The 19,581-nt window shown below is 42.2% G+C and overlaps 1 protein-coding gene across 1 annotated transcript; it reads left to right on the forward strand.

Annotated features, from left to right (window-relative positions):
* Window positions 1-12,716: 12,716 nt before the first annotated feature.
* Window positions 12,717-19,301, forward strand: tescb (tescalcin b). The gene is given in 9 exon segments (XM_053411822.1): window positions 12,717-12,946; window positions 15,390-15,459; window positions 15,653-15,733; window positions 15,815-15,890; window positions 15,892-15,955; window positions 16,042-16,103; window positions 16,675-16,782; window positions 16,860-16,907; window positions 17,026-19,301. Coding segments are annotated over 9 exon segments (651 nt in total). The 5' UTR covers window positions 12,717-12,882; the 3' UTR covers window positions 17,104-19,301.
* Window positions 19,302-19,581: the final 280 nt, after the last annotated feature.

Raw genomic sequence — 19,581 nt, forward strand, 5'->3', positions numbered from 1 at the left:
CAGCGTGACTCAGGCCCTCATCTCAACACAACAGGTACCTTCTGAGTGTGAGGCAGAGACCTGGAAAGAGACTGAGCTGCAGGTAACAGAATAGAGCTGCTCGAGGAGGCTGTCCTTCTTAGCACTGACCGTCAAGCCGTCCTCAAAACACAGGAGAGCAAATGGAAGGAAAATGGAGGAGCACCGGGGTCATGAAGAAAGACGCTGGGACGCAGCGGGACTTCGCCGCTGTGCCGGGAGAGAAAAGGAGTTTCTTCTCAACTGTTCTCAGCAAGTCAGCATATTTTAGCTGAACCTATTTCACCGTCTGTAGCCGGTCCAAGAATTTCTTCCAGGTGAGAATACAAAGCAGCATCTGTTCTCCACAGGCCGAGTATTAACCGGGCACACATCCATTTTCAAGACCCCAAGAAGTAACCAGAGTAAAACACCTATTTATCATCCTTTTATTCAAACCAAAAGTTTCACGACAGGTTTCACTTTTACAGCGTCTACAGACACGAAAAGTTGGAAAAGTAGGAAGATAAAAATATACTGATTATTTCTCATTTGATTTGAATATCATTCACAGTCCCTTTCCAACTACAAAGCTGCCCTCCCTGCGGAACGATCCCTAGTCAACGTGCGACAGAAGAAAACCGGGAGGAACAGGAAGACGAGAAGGAGTCGGGGTAAAACTCCCTCAACGGTGGAACCTCGTTTGAAGCTTCCTCTCGAGGCCTCGGGGAGACGCACACGTTGGAATCGATCAGGATGAAGAAAGACGACGTTAACTTCAGGTCGTATCCGCTTTAACCAGCGCTGAATAAACTACAGCGATGATTCAGGATATTTGTAATACTTTGTTCGAAATAAATAATGTTCAATAACGTTTTTTTGCAGTAGCTTTTGTTTGAGATATGAAACGCAGCATCCTTGTTGCTTCTATATTCCTGTAGAACCACTCAACTTCCTGACAGGTGCGTCTGGGGAGTGATTACTAACACGGCGCCGACCTTGGCTCATGCCGGTGCATTTTTAAGTCGGCGTACACGAGTGTGTTGCTTACTTTGTGTGGTCAGACACAAAGAGCAGTGGTGCTCACACCGAGACAACACGGTGTGCACGTGTTTAAGAAGAGCAATGGGATGTTACACCGATAATACAATGAATTATATTGTTTATTTCTTACGATGGCCTTTTATGTCTGTAAATCAAATTGTAATGAAATAGATTAAGGGGAAATGGATCACCTCTTTTAACTGTACTCGACAACGTATTTTCACAGTAGCAGTGGAATAAAAATGGCTTTAAAAATCTGCAACAAAAGTAATTATTGCTGAACGTATTAAATCTGCCACTTGGACCATGACGCAGCACTTGGTAAAAAGAAAACAAACTTCAGGGGTTCAACTGGCATCATTAGGATTCATCTCCTGAGGACTGACTGACAGCATACGTCACGAACAAACACTTTGATTACATCTGTGGGAGAGAGTGGTGGAGGAAACAATGATTTAAGTTAAACCTCATAAACAATCATCTGTCATCTGACCTTGGTGAAAGTAAAGATCCCAGAGTCCCCGTTTGTTCACGTTGCAGTAAACAGTTCTGAGTTTGGCCCGACTGGTGGCGGTGCCCTGTAAGATGTTAATAATGCAGGAAGGAGTCCCCACGTGCATTTATTAATCATGTAACCATGATCCGGAGCTGTTTGCATGATCCAGTCTTGTCAGGTCAAGGTCTCGTATCCCAGAGGATAAACAGATGCATGTTGTTAGGAGTAAATTGTCCTTCAGGTTTTTACCAACCATTAAAGGGACACCATTGCCTGAAATGTTGGGGGATCTTTCTGAGATTGGAAGTGTTTTCTCCTAAATTTTTTTTGGGACAATTAAAAATACCATATTTTTGCTTCGAGGTGTATATTTTCTAAATTCTGGTAATTATGGTGATTTTTCCAGGATTTTCTTACTGGTTAATTGTTTTGTTCTTTTCCCCCCAGATTGTTTTTGCATGCCCTTGATCATAAGACCAGACGAAGACTGAATTATTTTAAAAGCAACCTGAAAGACAAAAAACTGTGCTCTCTTTTTAAATAAGTCAGGGGGACATAATCACATATTCATCTGCAGTGTACAGTCGACCACCTCAGTGACGCCCCACATCTACTCAATATTCTCCATCTCCATCAGCTGTCCTTGCTTTTCATAAAAATAATCCATGCTTATCACGTACTGTATCTGCTCAGTGAAATCCAATATGCCATTTTATTTTAGCTGTACCATCACTTCGGGTGGAAAATTTGATGCGTTATCATTATTTTATGTTTATTTCCTTGTTATTTTCGGGGGTTTATTTTGCATCAATCACTGGGTTGATGACTTGTTTTGACATTTAAGCTCAGTAGACTTGCACAGAGTCTGGGCTGATTGTTTGACTTTCTAATGAGCCCGCCGGTTGGTCTATGAGGATAAATAGGTTAAAGCATCCAAGTCCTAAATTAACGTCAAGGCAAAGCTAATGTGTTGGCATTCACAGCCTAGAGGTCGTAACTACATACCATAACGTTGGTTATAGACTTTGATTACATGTAAGGTCAGAGGCGTGGCCCTGAATCCATAACATCTACAACTGGAAGGTTCCTAATGGACCAATATGGATATCAGCTTCCTCACATATGACCTTTTCAATATCTATATTCCCTCGCCAATAAATCTCTGGAAACTCTCCGTTTTCAGCCACTTAAGCTACATTAAACATTTCCTGCATTTGGTATTTAGATAAATAAGACTTCACTTAAAAGCCCCGAGCGTGACTGGAGGACACCGGTTACCAGAAGTCTGCTTAACAGCGACGTGACCTTCAGACCAGTGTTAATTTCGTTGACGAAGACGATGACGAAATATATTCGTTAACGACCTTTTTTCCATGACGAAGACGAGACGAAGACGTAACGAAAACGAATCTTTGAAAATAAAAACTATGACGAAATCTATTTTAATTTTCGTTGACGAGACGAGACGAGACGAAAATGTTGGTGGTTGACTAAGTCACAATAATTTTTATAACATCATCGTATCAGGCCGTCATGAAGTATCAGGAGCGGGCGAGTGAATCTGTGTGTGTGTGTGTGTGTGTGTGTGTGCCTGTGCGCTCCCAGATAGCGCTCCGGTCCGTAGCTCCGCCCCCCGCCTCGCGCACTCGCTCAGAGAGACACAGTGAAAGCAGAGCGCGTTCTCGTGGAGCAGCCTCTCAGTGACCGACTGCTTCTTAACTATGGAAACAGTGAAAACCAGAGTTTCTATGGTCTCAGCTGCTCAGAGATCAGCGCAGCAGCTTCTTCATCAGAGCAGAAGCTGCAGTTGGTTTGTACCGATGTTCAGTTTCTGTGTCCGGCTCCAGTCTGACCTGCTCTCCCTTTTTGTTTTCACATTTAAAATTAAATATATATTTTTAAGCTATTAGGCTGCAGCTATATGTTTTTATAGAAAAGGAGTTTAATGTGGCTATTAAATGTGACTAAAACTAGACTAAAATGGAATTAGTTTTCGTCGACTAAAACTAGACTAAAATGTAATTTGTTTTCGTCGACTAAAACTAGACTAAAACTAAGAAGGATTAAAATGACTAAAAGGTGACTAAAACTAATATGCATTTTCGTCAAAAGACTAAGACTAAGACTAAATCAAAAATAGCTGCCAAAATTAACACTGCTTCAGACAGACAATGTTTCAGAAGACATGGCTTCCAGTAAGGAGATGCATCTGAAGAGTCTGCTGGATGCACACCAGCACAAGAAGGAAAACTGCAATAGAAAGTTTTAATTAGGTCAAATTAAGACATGCTCACTCTGGCTCAATGTCACTATGGAGATAATTATACCTTGGTTATTCACATGAGTTTTAAGATGCCGAGCTGACGACGTTTTATAGTCATCTGTCCTTCATCCATTCCTTTTTTTGTGAACATAAAATCGCAAGAATGCCTGGAGGTAATTTCTTCAAATTCAGCCCAAGGGTTTTCTCAGGCTTACAGATGATTGGGCTGGAGGAAGGTTAAAGGTCAAGGTGGCTTCACAAAACATGTTTTTTTGGTCCCGTGACATTCAGCAACGCCTCGAGGAAATTTGGAATCATGATCAGATTCAATATTGGAGGTCAAGGGTCACGAGAGCTTTGCGACGTCCACACAGAAAGACCCCGGGCAAATCGGGGTTTAAACCGGGAACCTTCTTACAGTGAGGCTAGAGTAATATCGTTTATCAGTTATCAAGATTTATCAACTCAACTAAAGGAAAGTGGGGAACAGTCAGTTCAACTCATTATCCGTCTTAATAGTCAACTTAATACACTGAGCAAATCAGATGTTAATGTAGATGGGGGGGGGGGGGGGGCATCTGACATCTGTGGAGGCATTTCTACTCTTCGAGGAGGATTTTCTTGTGTTGGCTTCACTGCAATGTGAAGTGGAGTGTTTGAGATTTGGAAGGTTTGGACATACAGATTTCTCATTCTCCTCGAGGAGGGAGCAGCTGCCACACATGGAGCAGGCGGCATACTGTGGAGCAAAGGAGGGGGGGTGATGAGATTGATGGTCAGTTAGGGCCACTGGCTGGCGCGGCTTTGCACCACAATGCGGTGGCGAAAGTCAAGAGCCGAGTCCAAAGAGTAAAACTCTCAATTAAACCGTCAGCCCTGGTTCACGTCCTCGCTGAATAGTGAGAGAATGAGATCGCAGGTACAGGCGGCTGTAATGAGGTTTCCCCCCCGGCTGACTGGTGAGACTGAGCTTCAGTGATTCTGAAAAACCTGAACGCTGAATCACTGCTCCTTCGCAGAGTGAGGAGTCGACTGAGGGGGGTGGAAAAGGCCACGCTCCTCGGCTCTGAGACGTCCTGAGGCATGACCAGCTGGGATGACACCCCAGAACTGACCAAGGACACACTTGAGGGATTACATCGCCCATCTAACCCCAGGGAAAGATGAGGGATCTCAGAGAGACGCTGGGGGAAGTTGAGGCAGGGAAGAATATTACTATTTCCACTAGGAAAATAACAGGTTAAATAACCCTTCCTGATCTTGATTTTAATAACTAATGATTCCAAACATCACTTAAAACTTTTTTCAGACAAGCATACTGTCCCTTAGTGTAACCTAGCTTCGTCTTTGTCCGCGTATGAACCGCTTGTACTCTGAAAATTGATTTCTCTCTGTCTGGAGATCAAACCCTGCCCCGTCCATGTCTCTGCAATCCCTCCTGCTTTTCTCTATTGACAAACCAAGGGCAACAAGCAAAAGGTACAGTTCTTTGTCCCTTTTTAATTCCATCAATACAAGAGCAAACTGGGAAAAAAAGAAGTGAAACAACTTTCCTGAATGAGACAGACTAATAAGTTTAAATCAGCGTTGGAATTCCTCCTCACTGTTAGATGCTAAATTTAAACCAAGATACATTTTCTATATATTTTTCTTTTAGCCTCATAGACAGAGGGTATTTTCAGCGAGTGTCCCTCATGACAGGATTATTTCTCACTCAATTCTCCCCCCCCCCCCCGCTCGTCCTCTCTGGATGTTTTCACCTCCAAATCATGAAAGTAATTAAAACTATACTCAAAACAAAAAGTGGCTTTTCACTCTCATTTCAGCTCCATTGATATAAATGTACAGTCTGCTGTATCGATGCAGGGCGACTCTTCATTAATTTGTCCTGCACTCATTTGGATTAGTTGGTAATTAAATGATCTCTCAAGTTTTCATGTGAGATGAAGAACTTCGAAGCGATTCTCTCTTTAATGGGGAAGAAAACTTTCATAAAAACCGGAGCTGTCACATCAAACAATCTGCAGTGTGTTGTTATGTGTGTGTGTGTGTGTGTGTTCCTCAGGTTGTGAATACAATTACTCAGCTTAAATTGGTTTTCTATTCTTTGCTGAAGAAAATAGATCAAAAGCAGAAAACAGAAAATTAGTCCAATTACACTAATGCAAATTTTGGAAAGAAGTGTTTTCGAAGTCAAGACAAACGCTCGTCTGCTCAGACGTCTCATCAGCAGCTTGGACAGCCGCGCAGGGAGAACATTTCATTTCCATTAAACTGCGGATAATTACTCTTTATAAACATATTTCTGAATAAGACGAACAAACAAGAGACTCCATCACAAATTCAGCCTCATGGTTTATTTTGGAGTGTTTTGTTTGAGCACAGACAGCCTGCCAATTTCTTATGAATCTCACAACACACTCGCCCCATCGTGTGCGTCCCTGTGTGTGGGTGTGCAGCATTGAGAAAAGTGTGTGTGTGTGGTGAAAGGAAGAGGCAGACAGGTGGAGTGAGATGGAGAGAGAGAGCGAGACATGTCGCAGCACCCTCAGGACGTCTCCTCTTCCTGAGCAGCTGTTGTCTGAGAGCTGGAGGCAGCACTGCGGCGCCCTGTCAGCTCCCCTCTCCCACACAAGCCCCCTTGCATGCAAAGCAGGCTCAGGCTGCCCTCTCTCCTTGGCCACGCTTATTCCGCCCCCTATTTTTTGTGTGTGTCTGTATATAACCCGCACCTCCTTATTTACTCTGGCCCCCCCTTCTCTCTCCCTCCGAAGCAGAGTCTTTATTCAAATCAATTCCCAGCCACCAGACGTAGTGCGCTCGGTAATGGCTTACAACACACAGACGCAGCAAGTGAGCCAATTTTATGAGAGAGCATCTCAAGGGCAGAGACTGATAAAGAAAAGAAAATGTATTGCTGTTTTTTCAGACCAGATTGATTCTGCGGGAGCAGACGCATCAATTCCTCTGCACAGAGAAAATAAATGAGCATGGTCTCATCTGCTCCAGCTCTTTCAACCACGGTAGAATCCTCTTCTACTCTGAAAAGCCAGGGGCCAGTAACGGTGTGGTAACCACACTATTAAAAACTGTGACTCTTATGATTTTAATTCAACTTCTTCCCACATAGCAAATTTGTTTCGGCCCAGATTTGGCATATATCCCCAGATCCGACCCCCACACCACATGGAATGAGGGCACTTGGGCGGTCCGCTCCCGTTTATCTGGGCCATAACTAAGCCATAGCAATACTTCATGTCAACCAAAGTGTTTTATGCAATTTGTTTTATGCAATATGGGCCATATTCACCATGGGCCACTTTAGGTTCCGTCCAGATGACACTTTGCCTAGAGCAGCATGTGTTTGCTAACAAAAAGGCCCACATTTGTTTAAGGATGTTTGGGCCACAATTGCTATTTTACAAGTGGATCACTTTAGACTCACATTCATTTTTTCCGGCCCACAAGAAGGCAAGAAGTGCTGCATCATTCTAAGAAGAAGCCCACATCTGTATAGTATCTGGGATTTAATTTGCATAGCGCCAAATCAAAACAAACATCTCAAGGTACTTTATGGTCCAGACCTCTTAATAACAGAGAAACATATTGAGATGGTGGAGAGAGTAAAAAAAAAACATGCACTTAACTTGGAGAATCCTTCAACAGAACCAGACTCGGCGTGAGCAGACATTTGCCTCGGACAGTTGGGGTGAGAGGAGAGAAATGTCGTTGTATTTAAGCATGAACAGTATCTTGTGATGAGAACAATAATAATGATACTTAAAGGTTCAGTTTGTAGAATGTAGTGACATCTAGTGGTGAAGTTGCATGTGGCAGCTGAATACCCCCTCACCTCACCCTCCACTTCCAAACATGAAAGAGAACCTGTGGTAACCTTCAGTTGTCAGAAAAATCCAAAGGGCTTTAGTTTGTCCAGTTTGGGCTCCTGTAGAAAACATGGTGCCCTCTGAAGAGAGGACCCGCTCCCAATGTAAATATAAAGTATTTAAATACAAAGGGCTCATTCTAGAGTGAAGAAAACAATTCGTACAATTTAGATGATTAATAAACTAGTGAAAAGTAGGATTTTTTATATTCAATTTCTGCCAAGAGATCCCTTTATCCAGATCTTACACAATGGAAATTTAAAGATATTGATGTTCTTAATGATACAACCAATTGAAAATAGTAGCAATGATAAATATAATGGCTGGTAATAATTGCATCAATGATGAAAAATATAATGGGAATCGCCCCCTAGAATTCCACTAGGGGGTGATACTACACTGTGTAAAGCTTGAATGTATGTTCTGCAACAGGTAGATAAGCTGTTAGGAGACGAGCAAGAATTAGAAATGCACTCAGATGATACACTCAAACTGATAGAACAGTCAAGTTACTACAAATCCACACAAGTCAAGAATGACCTGCTAGTCCACATCACAGGCTACAAAATGTCCAACTAAAATGTTGGTTGGACCCATTTCCCAAATGCCAAATTACAGTTGTTGACGAGTCAGAATGTTTTGTGAAATGTGAGGTCAGCGACGCTCCACCCAATCGTCTCAGGGACTGACAGAGAGGGAGGCTCAGACCTTCATGGAGGGAATGACAATAATGAAAGGTGATAAAGTGCAAAACCAGGTTGTCAAGATACCCGCTCGGTTATCACATCAAACCCTGTGTGACGAGCATCCTGTCGACTGCAGAGCCGAGGATGTCACAGAGACTCGGCTCTAGCTTGACGAGCTTGTGACAGAGGGGAAATCAAATCCAACGGAAAATCACCCGTGACGCAAACAAAAAACCGAGAACGTTCTTCCAAGGTGACAGCGTGTTCATCAGAAACTCTTCCTGTGGTTCTACATCCCTCCGTCAGCCACACCTCACCAGGTCCAGTCACATGTTGGTAGAAGTGTTCAAACCATGAGACACAAAGTTATGGTCGGACTCTGGACACTGTGCCCAGGTCAGATCCTAGAAAAGAACTGGTGCTGCTAACAGACACTGACTCAGACCCTGTGGGCCCGTCACCGACAGTGAGGGATCTCCTGTGTGTACAAACTTTATATTCTAAATATTCTTTGTTTCATTACTTGTCATTGACCGGCTATAGTCTCATTATCCAACATTCCCAGGCCTTAAGAAGAATAGTAACTTCGGGCTGTAGATGACTGGATCCCTCACCCTGGGGACCAGATTCCCCTCGAGACAGTTAAACTGGTTTTGTAATTTTATTTATTTAAAAATGTAGGTCGAAATTTGCACCACTCAAGTACCTTATCCACCAAGTGCCCTGTAGTTTTTTAATCTTGTATCAAAATGTTTGTTTTAGAGTTTGTTGTGCTCATTTATTATATATTGGTATTTAAAAGTGAAGCCAACCCAGTGACTGACACATGGGGTCAAGTTCAGTGTGGGAGTGTTTGTGTGGGGAGGGGTTAGCAACAGTGTCAACAAAACCTTCAGGCACTCCCTCCCCAGCTTGTTAGTCTGGTCATGGGTTAAGGACTAATGCTTTGACGCAGGTTGCATTTCATCAGAGTCACACAATCGTGGCACACAGACCTGAAACAGCTCACAAGCATTTGATTGTGCCTTGAGGGGATGGAGGGAGGGGGGGGGGGGGGGGACCAATCAGACCAATTATATTGAAACAAGTTGAAAGAGCCTAAGGAAACTTCCCAGTGCTCATGACATTCTGCGACTGCACCTTAATTTACTTCATAATCGACTGGTGCCATAATGAGGCTTTCAGATTTGCCAATCCTTGCGAGAAAAAAAAAAAGGTTGAGCGCTTGAACTTAAAAAATCCCAATTTCCGTAAACTCTTTAGGGAAAGTTGCTCACATTTTAGTCTGATTGGATTTGATCTGAGTGGATTGAGAGACCAACCGTGTACAAATGTGGAGAAAGATACATTTTCGGGTGCTTTCTTAGTTTACCTCCTTTGTCAGGATATACACTTAATCGTTTTGTTTCATCCAAGATGCCCCAGAAAAATGTCTCATTCATTCAACGAGCATGTTAGAGAAAAGTACATTGACCTACAGTACCGGGAGAAAATTATTTGATAGCCATCTTGTTTTCTATGCCGCTCAGTTGTGTTTAATGAGCCTGTTGATTCAGCAGCGATGAAACCAGTTCTTCAGGGCTGGATGGAAAACAGGAAAGGTTGGGATCAGCTTACAGTAATTTGATAAGAACCCATACAAAGGCTTATGAATGGAGAGGAAAGAGAAGGGAGCGCATTGATACAATACTGAAACGAGAACCCTGTGTATCAACAGAGAGGTTGACACAATATAGAACCACAAGTGCTACACGTGACGTTTTATACCTCGGCCCAAATGAAAACAAGTCAAACTGGCATCAAGAGTAACTGATGTTTCTTTACTCAGGAACCAATGCTCATCCTGTTCTTGAGAAACTGCTGCCACCATGTGGTGTACGTGAGCACTACAAAGTTCTGATCAATACATCATTTAGTTTTTGTCACTCTGATCACTCCAGGGATCAAATGTTCAGGACTAGGTTTCCTCTCAAAGCCGAACCAGGACTGTTGTCGGTGAGGGGAGATCACGGATGAAAACATTTCAGCCACCAGGAACTGTTTTGATCACATCTTTATTTGCATAGTCACGCTTTGCAGGTCTGTACAAACACAACAGGCTTAGAATAGAATCACATGATGGTTTCTACAAATGCTGACTGGGCTCGACGACAAATGACAATGAGCTCATTTAGGATACTGAGGAAAGACGCGAGGATGCAACACTCCCTCCATGTCGTGTCTCAATAGGTTTTCTGAGTTCAGGCTCTTCAGTGACTCACTGGGTTTAACATTTTCTGCTGACTGATCTGGAGTTTGAAATGTTTTGACTTTAAGACAGCGCCCCCCGCCCAGAAGTGATGTCACAATAACTTGAATTGCAACAAGCCTGATGGTCTAACCCACTGACTGAGATTGCATTTGAAAGCAACTAAAGTAATTACTTAATGCATTAAAACAAATTAAGGAACAAAGCCATTGGGAGCTGGAAGGCGTCATTTATGTCTCATAGATGTGTGTTGTGGCTCCGGTTGTCGTCAACTCAGTAGCAGAGGTCAACTTTGAATTTCCAACTTCTTATAACCACCACAAATATTCACTCAAAAATGCAGAAGGGTCACGCTCCGTCAGTTTGGCAGCACAGGCCACAATACCCCCTCCCCCCCCAAAGTTTGCTCCACAGCTTCATAAAATTATAATATTCTCACCTCAAGATCTATTCAGAAGCTTTTCATGGAGCCTTCAATCATTGTTATAATCCTAGGAGAAAAAGTAAAACTTAAATTACTTTCATTCTGTAACAATTAGACAAACACCTCAGAGGGGCAATTGGATGTAACTAACTTTATATAGCACATTTCATACAGAGGCAGACTCCATGAGCTTTACAGTAAAACAGAAAATATAGAAAACACTCCAGATCAATAGGCTAGGTGCTACAGCGCACACCTCAATGCAATATAATACTCACACTAAAGCGTTCACTCACACAAACTAACAGTGACACATTGTGGAAAAGCATCAAACCATGAAGAGGCGTGATTAAAGTTGTGAAACTATTTCATTTATGAAGTACATTTCATACAGAGGTACACGCCATGTGCGTTACAGTGAAACAGACAAGAGAACAAATACTCCACACCAATAGATTAACCCTTCAGCACACATGAAATATAATATTCACAATAAAATATACACAAACACCAACTACCAATACCCTGAGAATAATTAAAGCTCCACAACAGTAACTCAATTTAAATGTCTACAAATTAAAGTTAAATTTTGTATGTGTTCGATCTGTGTTAAGCTGACGGCTGCTTCTACAGCCACACTGAACCCGCATGGTGGCAACTCTTATTTCATTTAACCTCTTTAGCACAACACTTAGAAACTAACAACCAAAATAACTTCACAGATACTGGTTTTATATAAGATACTCAATTTTATTAGCAGAAATTTGACATAATTTTTTCATTTAAATCTGATTTCTTTGACTCACCAGTTCGGTGGGTTGTAGCTGTGTTCCCTGGTTGGTCAGCAGAAGGAGGTTCACCTGTGTCAGACCTGCTTAAATACTCATGTTTGCTAATTGGACCGTACCATGTTCCTGCTGCGTCGTGGGGAGGGGGGCTGTTTCCAGTTAACTCTTTGAAATTGTTGATTCATTAGTTTTTAGTGGCCTGTCATGTTAGTTAAAGATATGTATGGTCATGCTTCAGGTTATTGTTGTTCATTTGAATAATTGCTTATAACTGTTCTTAACCCTCAACAAGAGGGTTAAAAATAACCAGAAAAAAACTATTAACAGGGAGAAAACGTAGAAACGTACGTATAAAAAAAAAAACAGCATTTAAAACATTGTTTAGAAGAAATATTTGTCAGTATGTCAATGAAGTATTTGTACATATGTCTTTAAGGCATTCAAAAAAGAAAAATGTTAGCAAGATACTACATGTCTCTCTTTGCAGTGGCCTCAACATGAGGTAAACAGGTGGTCCCACCTGTAGAACTATAGTTTATTGGTATTCTCATAATTTATGTTAAAATATGTCAAATTCAAACAGTTCATATTTCTTTAGCGTCTGAAACAACATCCCCTTCTGCCTCAGTCATTTAATCCTGTGCACGGATATTTGAGAAGCATGTTTGTGTCTCTCCTCATCTTTCCTCTCAGTAAACAAAAACACAGTAAACAAACACACAGTCGCAGCCTCTGAATAAATATCAACAATAATAAACAGAGTGAGATTGAATTATTCAAAGTGCAGCCTGTTGTTCCCGTGGCGGTGTGTCGTCACCAGGAAGTGGTCGCTGGTGTTCGGAGAGGATGGAACCTGCAGGAGCAGGAGCAGGAGGAGGAGGGGAATAAGCAGGAGGAGGGGGAGGAGGCGGAGGAGCTCAGCTGTCGGACGCGTGTTTCCCTCACAGCCCGGTGGAGATGGAGGATCCCCGGAACACGATCCTCTGAGATCCGACCCCAGTCGCAACACTCGCGGCTCATTGCGGCGTCTCCTCGAGGCTCGTCGAGGAATGGGTGCTCTCCAGTCTGCGTCCGCTCTTCCAGAATACGGTGATCTGGCGGAGAAGACGGGATGTGAGTGTTATTGTGTGTTTTATTTTGAAATGAAATCAGGAAACCATGAGCTCACTGGTGGAATTACAGGTTTAAACCAGTTTTATCTTAAATTCCAGTGTCTGACACATGTTGAGCAGAAAGGTGATCAGGCCTGTTATTTGTCTTTATCATATAAACACACCTGTCCAGCCTCTCTATGTGTCTCGGGTTGAAGCTGCTTGTCTGCTGCAGCACCGATGAATAATTCAAGTTCACAGGAGAGTACGTTTCAGAGACGGGGGATAGCAGCAGGCTAAACCAGAATGTTTTACATAAATATGAATATACAAATCTGTTGCCACGAAAGTTTCCTGTAGAACCTGAAGAGCTTGTTCATTAAGAACAAACACATTGCACAGTTAAAGTTTCAGTGTGTAGAGTTTAGTGACACCTAGTGGTGAAGTTGCATGTTGCAGCTGAACCCCCCCCCCCCCCCCCCCCCCTTAAAACATTAGAGAGAACCTGTGGCAGAGATCAGTTGTCATAAAAACTCAAAAGGTTTGGTTTGTCCAGTCTGGGTTACTGTAAAAAAACATGGCGGCCTCCGTAGAGAGGACACACTCCTTATGTAAATATTAGGGCTGTGAAATGATTAAAATTTTTAATCAAATTAATCACAGGTTTCTATGGATTAATCATGATTAATCACATTACCGATTTTTTTCGGAATATTTTTGTGAAAACAAGATTTATGACATTTAACTTTTCTTTTGTGCTGCAACTCAGCAGTTCTTCAGCAGTTATCATTGCTTTTCCATATGGAACATTAATATAATCTTCATCCTAAACAGAATTCGGGTTCCTTAGCCATTGTGTGGTTGAATAAAACTTTTTTTTTTAAATTAAACAGAAATTATTTGAGCTTCTTAGCCATAGGATGGTTGACATTTTTTATATTTTTTGTCACACAACCATTAACCACACCATGATACAATCTAATGCCTCTAAAGGCCCTCTTAGCTACTCGTTCTTTAGCCAGTTGGTGAGGCAAACTAACTTGTTCAAATTCTCTGACAGTAAAGCTGACCGCTTCTTTTGCACAATGTGTCCTGCGAGTGAGTCTGGTTTGGCGCATTCCACTTGAACGCCCCTCGCCGACCAACACATGCTTCGCGTTGCGGGGGTTAGGCGGGTATTGCTACGGTGAAACGATAACGTCTTCTCGCAGAGTGTGCATATCACCTTGGTTTTACTGAATGTTCGATCTTTGTTTTTTTGGAACACGATCTTCCCGTCCAAAAGGTCCTCAGGTTCATCAGAATTATCCATGTTGTTTGTTTGTTTGAATGGCAGCTGCCGTCTGACTGCATTACGCCGGGTTCACACCGGACGCGGAAGCGACGCCGAAGCGCCGCGCATTACTAATAATATCACATACTGCTGCTGTTATCAGCCTGCAGTAAAAACGGCATTTAATCATTTTTTTCAAGCATATACTTACTTGTTGCTCCAACATTAACTGCAACAACGTTCCAACATGTGTCTTTTTTGGTGTTGTCTTTATACAACATATGCTGAGAATCAACAACTCAAGTTACTTCTCCACTTCAATGATTAATTTAATGTCATCCATGTTGAAGAACTTCTCCGCTGTTTGCTCAGTTAAATGTCGGGTGTCGAGGGTAAATTACGTATTCTCCACTCAAGCCTATGTGCAGAATACGTAGCCCCCCCCCTCTTTTTTATCTTTATGACTGCTTGTGTGGCTGTAGTGGATGGGCAGAGGGGGACATTAAATAATGTGGTTGGTAAAAGTGGTAAAATTAAAAGTCCAAGACAACAGAACGTGAATACAAAGTATGGGATGCATATTTGATCATTTATATCATATAAAATATGTCATCTATATCGTTTAAAATCATTTTTCAGTGTGTTTCCTGTCGCGATACGCTCGCGTCAAGCGGAAAAAATAGACTCGACGCCGAAACGATCGCTTCACGGCGCTAGGCAGCCGCGGCACAACGCTACGCTTCAGCCTCCGCTGTGTTCAGCGCTGCGGTTTAACATGGGAGTGGATGGGAGCCAGAGGATTGGCGCTGCGCTTACGCCTCGCTTCGGCGTCGCTTCCCTGCCGGTGTGAACCCGGCGTTAGAGCGGCGACTAGTGCAGAGGCGGCGGAATTGGAAGGTCCTTCTGCGCATGCGTTAAATGCGTTAAAAAAAAAAAAACGAATTAATCCTGTAATTTAATCATAACGCGTTAACGCGTTATTTTTCACAGCTCTAGTAAATATAAAGTATTTTAATATAAAGAGTAAAGGCAACAACAATTCATACAATTTAGATGAAACACACTCGTGAAAACATCACTAGGATTATTTTATATTCAATTTCTGCCTAGACACACTTTAAATGACCTTTTAAAATGTAAAATGTATTAATTTGCTAAAAATTTGAATTAGACCTAACGTTGCTTCTTTCAGTTTCAATTGGAAAGATCCGAGTCCTGCACAAAAGATTCAAACAGCTGAGCCACCATGAAGAAACTCTGCGGTAAGTTGACCTTGTGGTGTAATTTGCAAAGTCATTTTCATTATATTATTTTTTAAAGCAACTTTTTCCTAATAAATTGGCTCGCTGTTCCACCTTTTTCCTTTTGAAATGGAAACTTGGGGCCACAAACAGCCTGTAGCACGTGACCTCTGTAGATGTCTTGTGTGACACCATGTGACACTTCTTTCCTCAGGAGAGATCACCTCAATGACATCCCAGATCTTGCGTGCAACCCCATCCGTGCACAGATCGTAGAGGCTTTCTTTGACAGAAGGTGCAGTGACCATACCTAGTCTGAAACTTATCTCTCCTGTAGACGCGAGGGTTTTAATGTGACCACCGTGCATTTCTGTAGAAACTACCATCAGAACGGCGAGGGCCCGGTGCAGGAGATCGGCTTTGAGGAGTTCCTGGTGGTCATGTCCCATTTCCAGGCCCCCGTCTCTGCACATGACGGAGGAGCAGCGTGAGAACGTCAGGAGGGAGAAGCTGAGATGTGCGTCTGAACACAAACCACACGATCACGTGCTCGACGTTCTCTGTGACTGACACGCAGCTGATGGTTCTGTTCTTCCTCCACAGTTTTATTCAACATGCACGACACAGACAACGACGGGACAATAACCCTGGAGGAATACAGACACGTAAGCCAAAAACAATGCTCCACTCATGCCCTGTTAAAACTTTTAAATAAACTTAACTGATGAATACAAGAATGTTTGTGCACAGTTTGGGGGAAATCTTCTTGAGTCCTGATTATTATTATTATACGTTAAGATGCAGATTCAGAAAACCAAAACAAAGTCTCCGTCATGTTTTACAGTATATATATATATATAACTCCACGTCTGGTTATCGGACATCTCCACTCCACCGCTCAAGAGTCAACTGACTTCCTGCAATGTTCTTGATTGGAAGATAATGAGTGAAGGGGGGAGGGATGTCATTTCCTCCAGCCCCCGGATATCGGAGAGTCATGGAACTCGATGTAGTAATATTATGACTTCCGCTAAGGAGCTTTTTTTTTTTTTTTTGTGAGCAAGATTACACAGAAATAACTACGGATTTCCACAAAACCTGGTGGAAAGAGGCAGTGTGGGTCAAGGAAGAATCCATTTCATTCTAGTTATAGGGGACTGTCGGGCCTTGGTGGAGTGTGCGCTCTACTAAGTGCCCTTCTAGCAATTCAGCTGTTGTATTTCTACATCTGTCCAGGTGGTGGAGGAGCTGTTATCTCGGAGCGGGGCTCTGGAGAAGGAGACGGCCAAAAGCATTGCCGATGCAGCCATGTTGGAGGTGGCCAGCATTTCAATGGGTCACATGGTGTGTAAGCTATGAGATGGTAAGTTTCAAATCCAAGTTGGAGGGCACAGTGTCTGTAAACCCTTTGTCTTACACAGGAGCCTGATGAATTCTATGAGGGGATCACATTTGAGCATTTCCTCAAGGTAGGTAACCAGAACATACACTATAATACACTATAATACCATTTCAAATACGTATAAGTATAGTTTAAATTGTCATGTTGAACGATGTGGTGAAACTAAAGTCAAACTCTTTTTGCAGTTGCTGCATGGCTTTGAAATCGAATCAAAAATGAACATTCACTTCTTGAACATGGACACGTCGACCCTGTGTAAGTGAGGCTGGGACGTTAGTCGCTGACTCGGCGAAGACTCTGAGGACACACATCGTTGTTTTCATGATAACAGCAGCTCTCGCCTGTTTCCTTCACCAACGTTTGGAGCTTCCACTGACTTTATGCCTTACTCATGTTTGAATAACTATGCAGATCCAAAGAAAATATCAATATATTATTATATATTATATTATGGAGGTTTTAGGATTATTTTATTTGACTGTAAGCAATAATATGAGGCACTACATGATATAATAACCAGCCTGTAGTTCGACAAAGCAATAATAAAATATCCATGTCTGGAGTAATAGACGGAACGACTATGCATGCGAAGATGGATGCTACAACTGATAATGCCATTAATCAATAGCACCCAATAATCAGGGATAAAAGGGTTTGTCTTTAAATGTATATGTCTATAAATCATAGGACGACGATAAGAAATGCCTTCACGCTGACACTGCAGCATATTAAACATGGCTCCTGCTATGCACACGACATTTGCACAATAAAAAAAAAAACATGAAAACAGGCCTGACTATTTGATGATGTGCATTTCTGATAAAAAGGAAACGGGAGTGTGCGCTCATGCGAGGTAAAAAAGGCCAAACGGCATAATCTGATTAGTTCTAAGAACTTTCAGCAGGTCACACTTTGCTTTCTCAGAAAAGTCAGTGCACACTCTGGAGGGCGAGTGACTTGTGGAACTAACCGCACACTGAGTTAAAAGTGCGAACTGTGGTATATGTTCTAATTATAATATTTTAAAATTAGAACCGTTTCTTGAAGAATGCAGAGAAGTCACAACATAAGGTGTCACAGAGAATATCCTCCCTCGTGATGTTTCTTTATCTTAAATCCTACAATTACGAGAGGATCACGCAACCAGATCCTTCTATTCCAACATTTAACACAAGTGTGAGCAAAGCGTTTATATTTTCATCATATTAGAAGTTTCAAGAGCTATTTCTAATCCTATTACTCCAAATTACTTCCTATTCCTTAAACACTTTAAGAACTGAAATCCCCCTGGAATCAAAATCCTTTACAGGAGGGAGAAGGGGCAAAGACAGAAATAATAAATGCAGGTGAATTATAAAAGTGTGATCAGGGGCAGTTCCCCTAATCTTCCATACTCTTGTCCTTTCATGGAGATCTGCTGTTCCACTGACCTGCACTGACTTCCCCATGCTGTTCCTGTGACTGCACTGTGTTAATGCATATGTGTTGTATGTTGCTTTAATACTCACACGTTAACTAAACGTTGTCTAGTTTTGTTTAGTCGAGCTATAAATGTAGAGAATGCAGAATAGCCAGCAGTACTGCTCATGCACTGTGACGTCAGACTCCAGCCAAGCTCTGCAGTTTACTGCCCTCTGCAGGACAAAAGATGGAAAAGCAAGTTGAAGCGTGATGAACTTGAACCTGATTCTTTTTGGGTGTAATTTCAGATTATGTCAAATCTGTGACGCAGCGGTTTTAAACATGATACACTTTGAGTCATTTTCTTCCTTGTTCTTCAGTATTTTAATGTTTACGTTCGTCACAAGCCCAGGACATGATATCATTTTGTTTTTTAAACTGCGGGAAACCACAAATGGGGAAGTGGCCTCAAACGTTTGGATCCTACTATAAATCCCGAAAGCAATGGCATCTGCAAGTTTAAAGCAAACGGCTCAGTAATTTTTAAGGGATTTTTTTTCAACATTTTCCTTGATTTCTCATAGAATAATTCATAGGTCTTGAATAAGAATATAGATCAGGCATATTTGAGGGACTGCAATTTGTTGCAGATCCAAGTGAGAAGCTGATTTTTTGCATCCCTCCACCCTTCAGAAATGTTATTCCTGACCTGCTACCTTAGAAGTCAACACGTTCTCATAGTAGTGTGCTGCAGACTGATGGCAGATCAGGTCCTGTGAAGTGAAAAGGAATAAATAACCTAGACTGGAGAATAGGCGTTGTCCTAACGTACCCTCTGTGTTTGTGCTTTAAATAAAGCAGAGTTATAACGAGGAACTTGATTCATGACCTAGAGTGAATCCCCCATCTACTTCCAGTTTCCTGAGAGCTTGTGATTTCAGGAAAGTTTAGTTGGCATTACTTGGTTTCAACAAAAACTTCTAGAATCTGTGATTTACATGTGATTCGTTTACAAGCTGCTGTTCATCAACTAAAATAAAGGTGTTCTGCATCATTTCAACTTTGCTCTTGTTTTTTCCGACCAACCCTTCACACGCTCGCATCTCCATCACGATGAAGATGCGAGCGTTTAACACGTACAGTATTCTCACCCGCACCTTGTGACCGGCCAGACGTCCCGCCGGTGTCATGAAGTCTTTCCTATCTGATGCAGCCTTGTGTCAAACACATGCGTCACTCTGAGCTGATATCAGCTCGGTCAGCGTCTCAGCAGCTTCCTGATTTTCTTTTAACTCATTTTGATGGAGTGATTCTGTGCAGGAAACACTACGCGACGCCTC

This window comes from Pleuronectes platessa, chromosome 19 (genome assembly GCF_947347685.1).
Source record: "Pleuronectes platessa chromosome 19, fPlePla1.1, whole genome shotgun sequence".
In the NCBI taxonomy this organism is placed as follows: Eukaryota; Metazoa; Chordata; class Actinopteri; order Pleuronectiformes; family Pleuronectidae; genus Pleuronectes; species Pleuronectes platessa.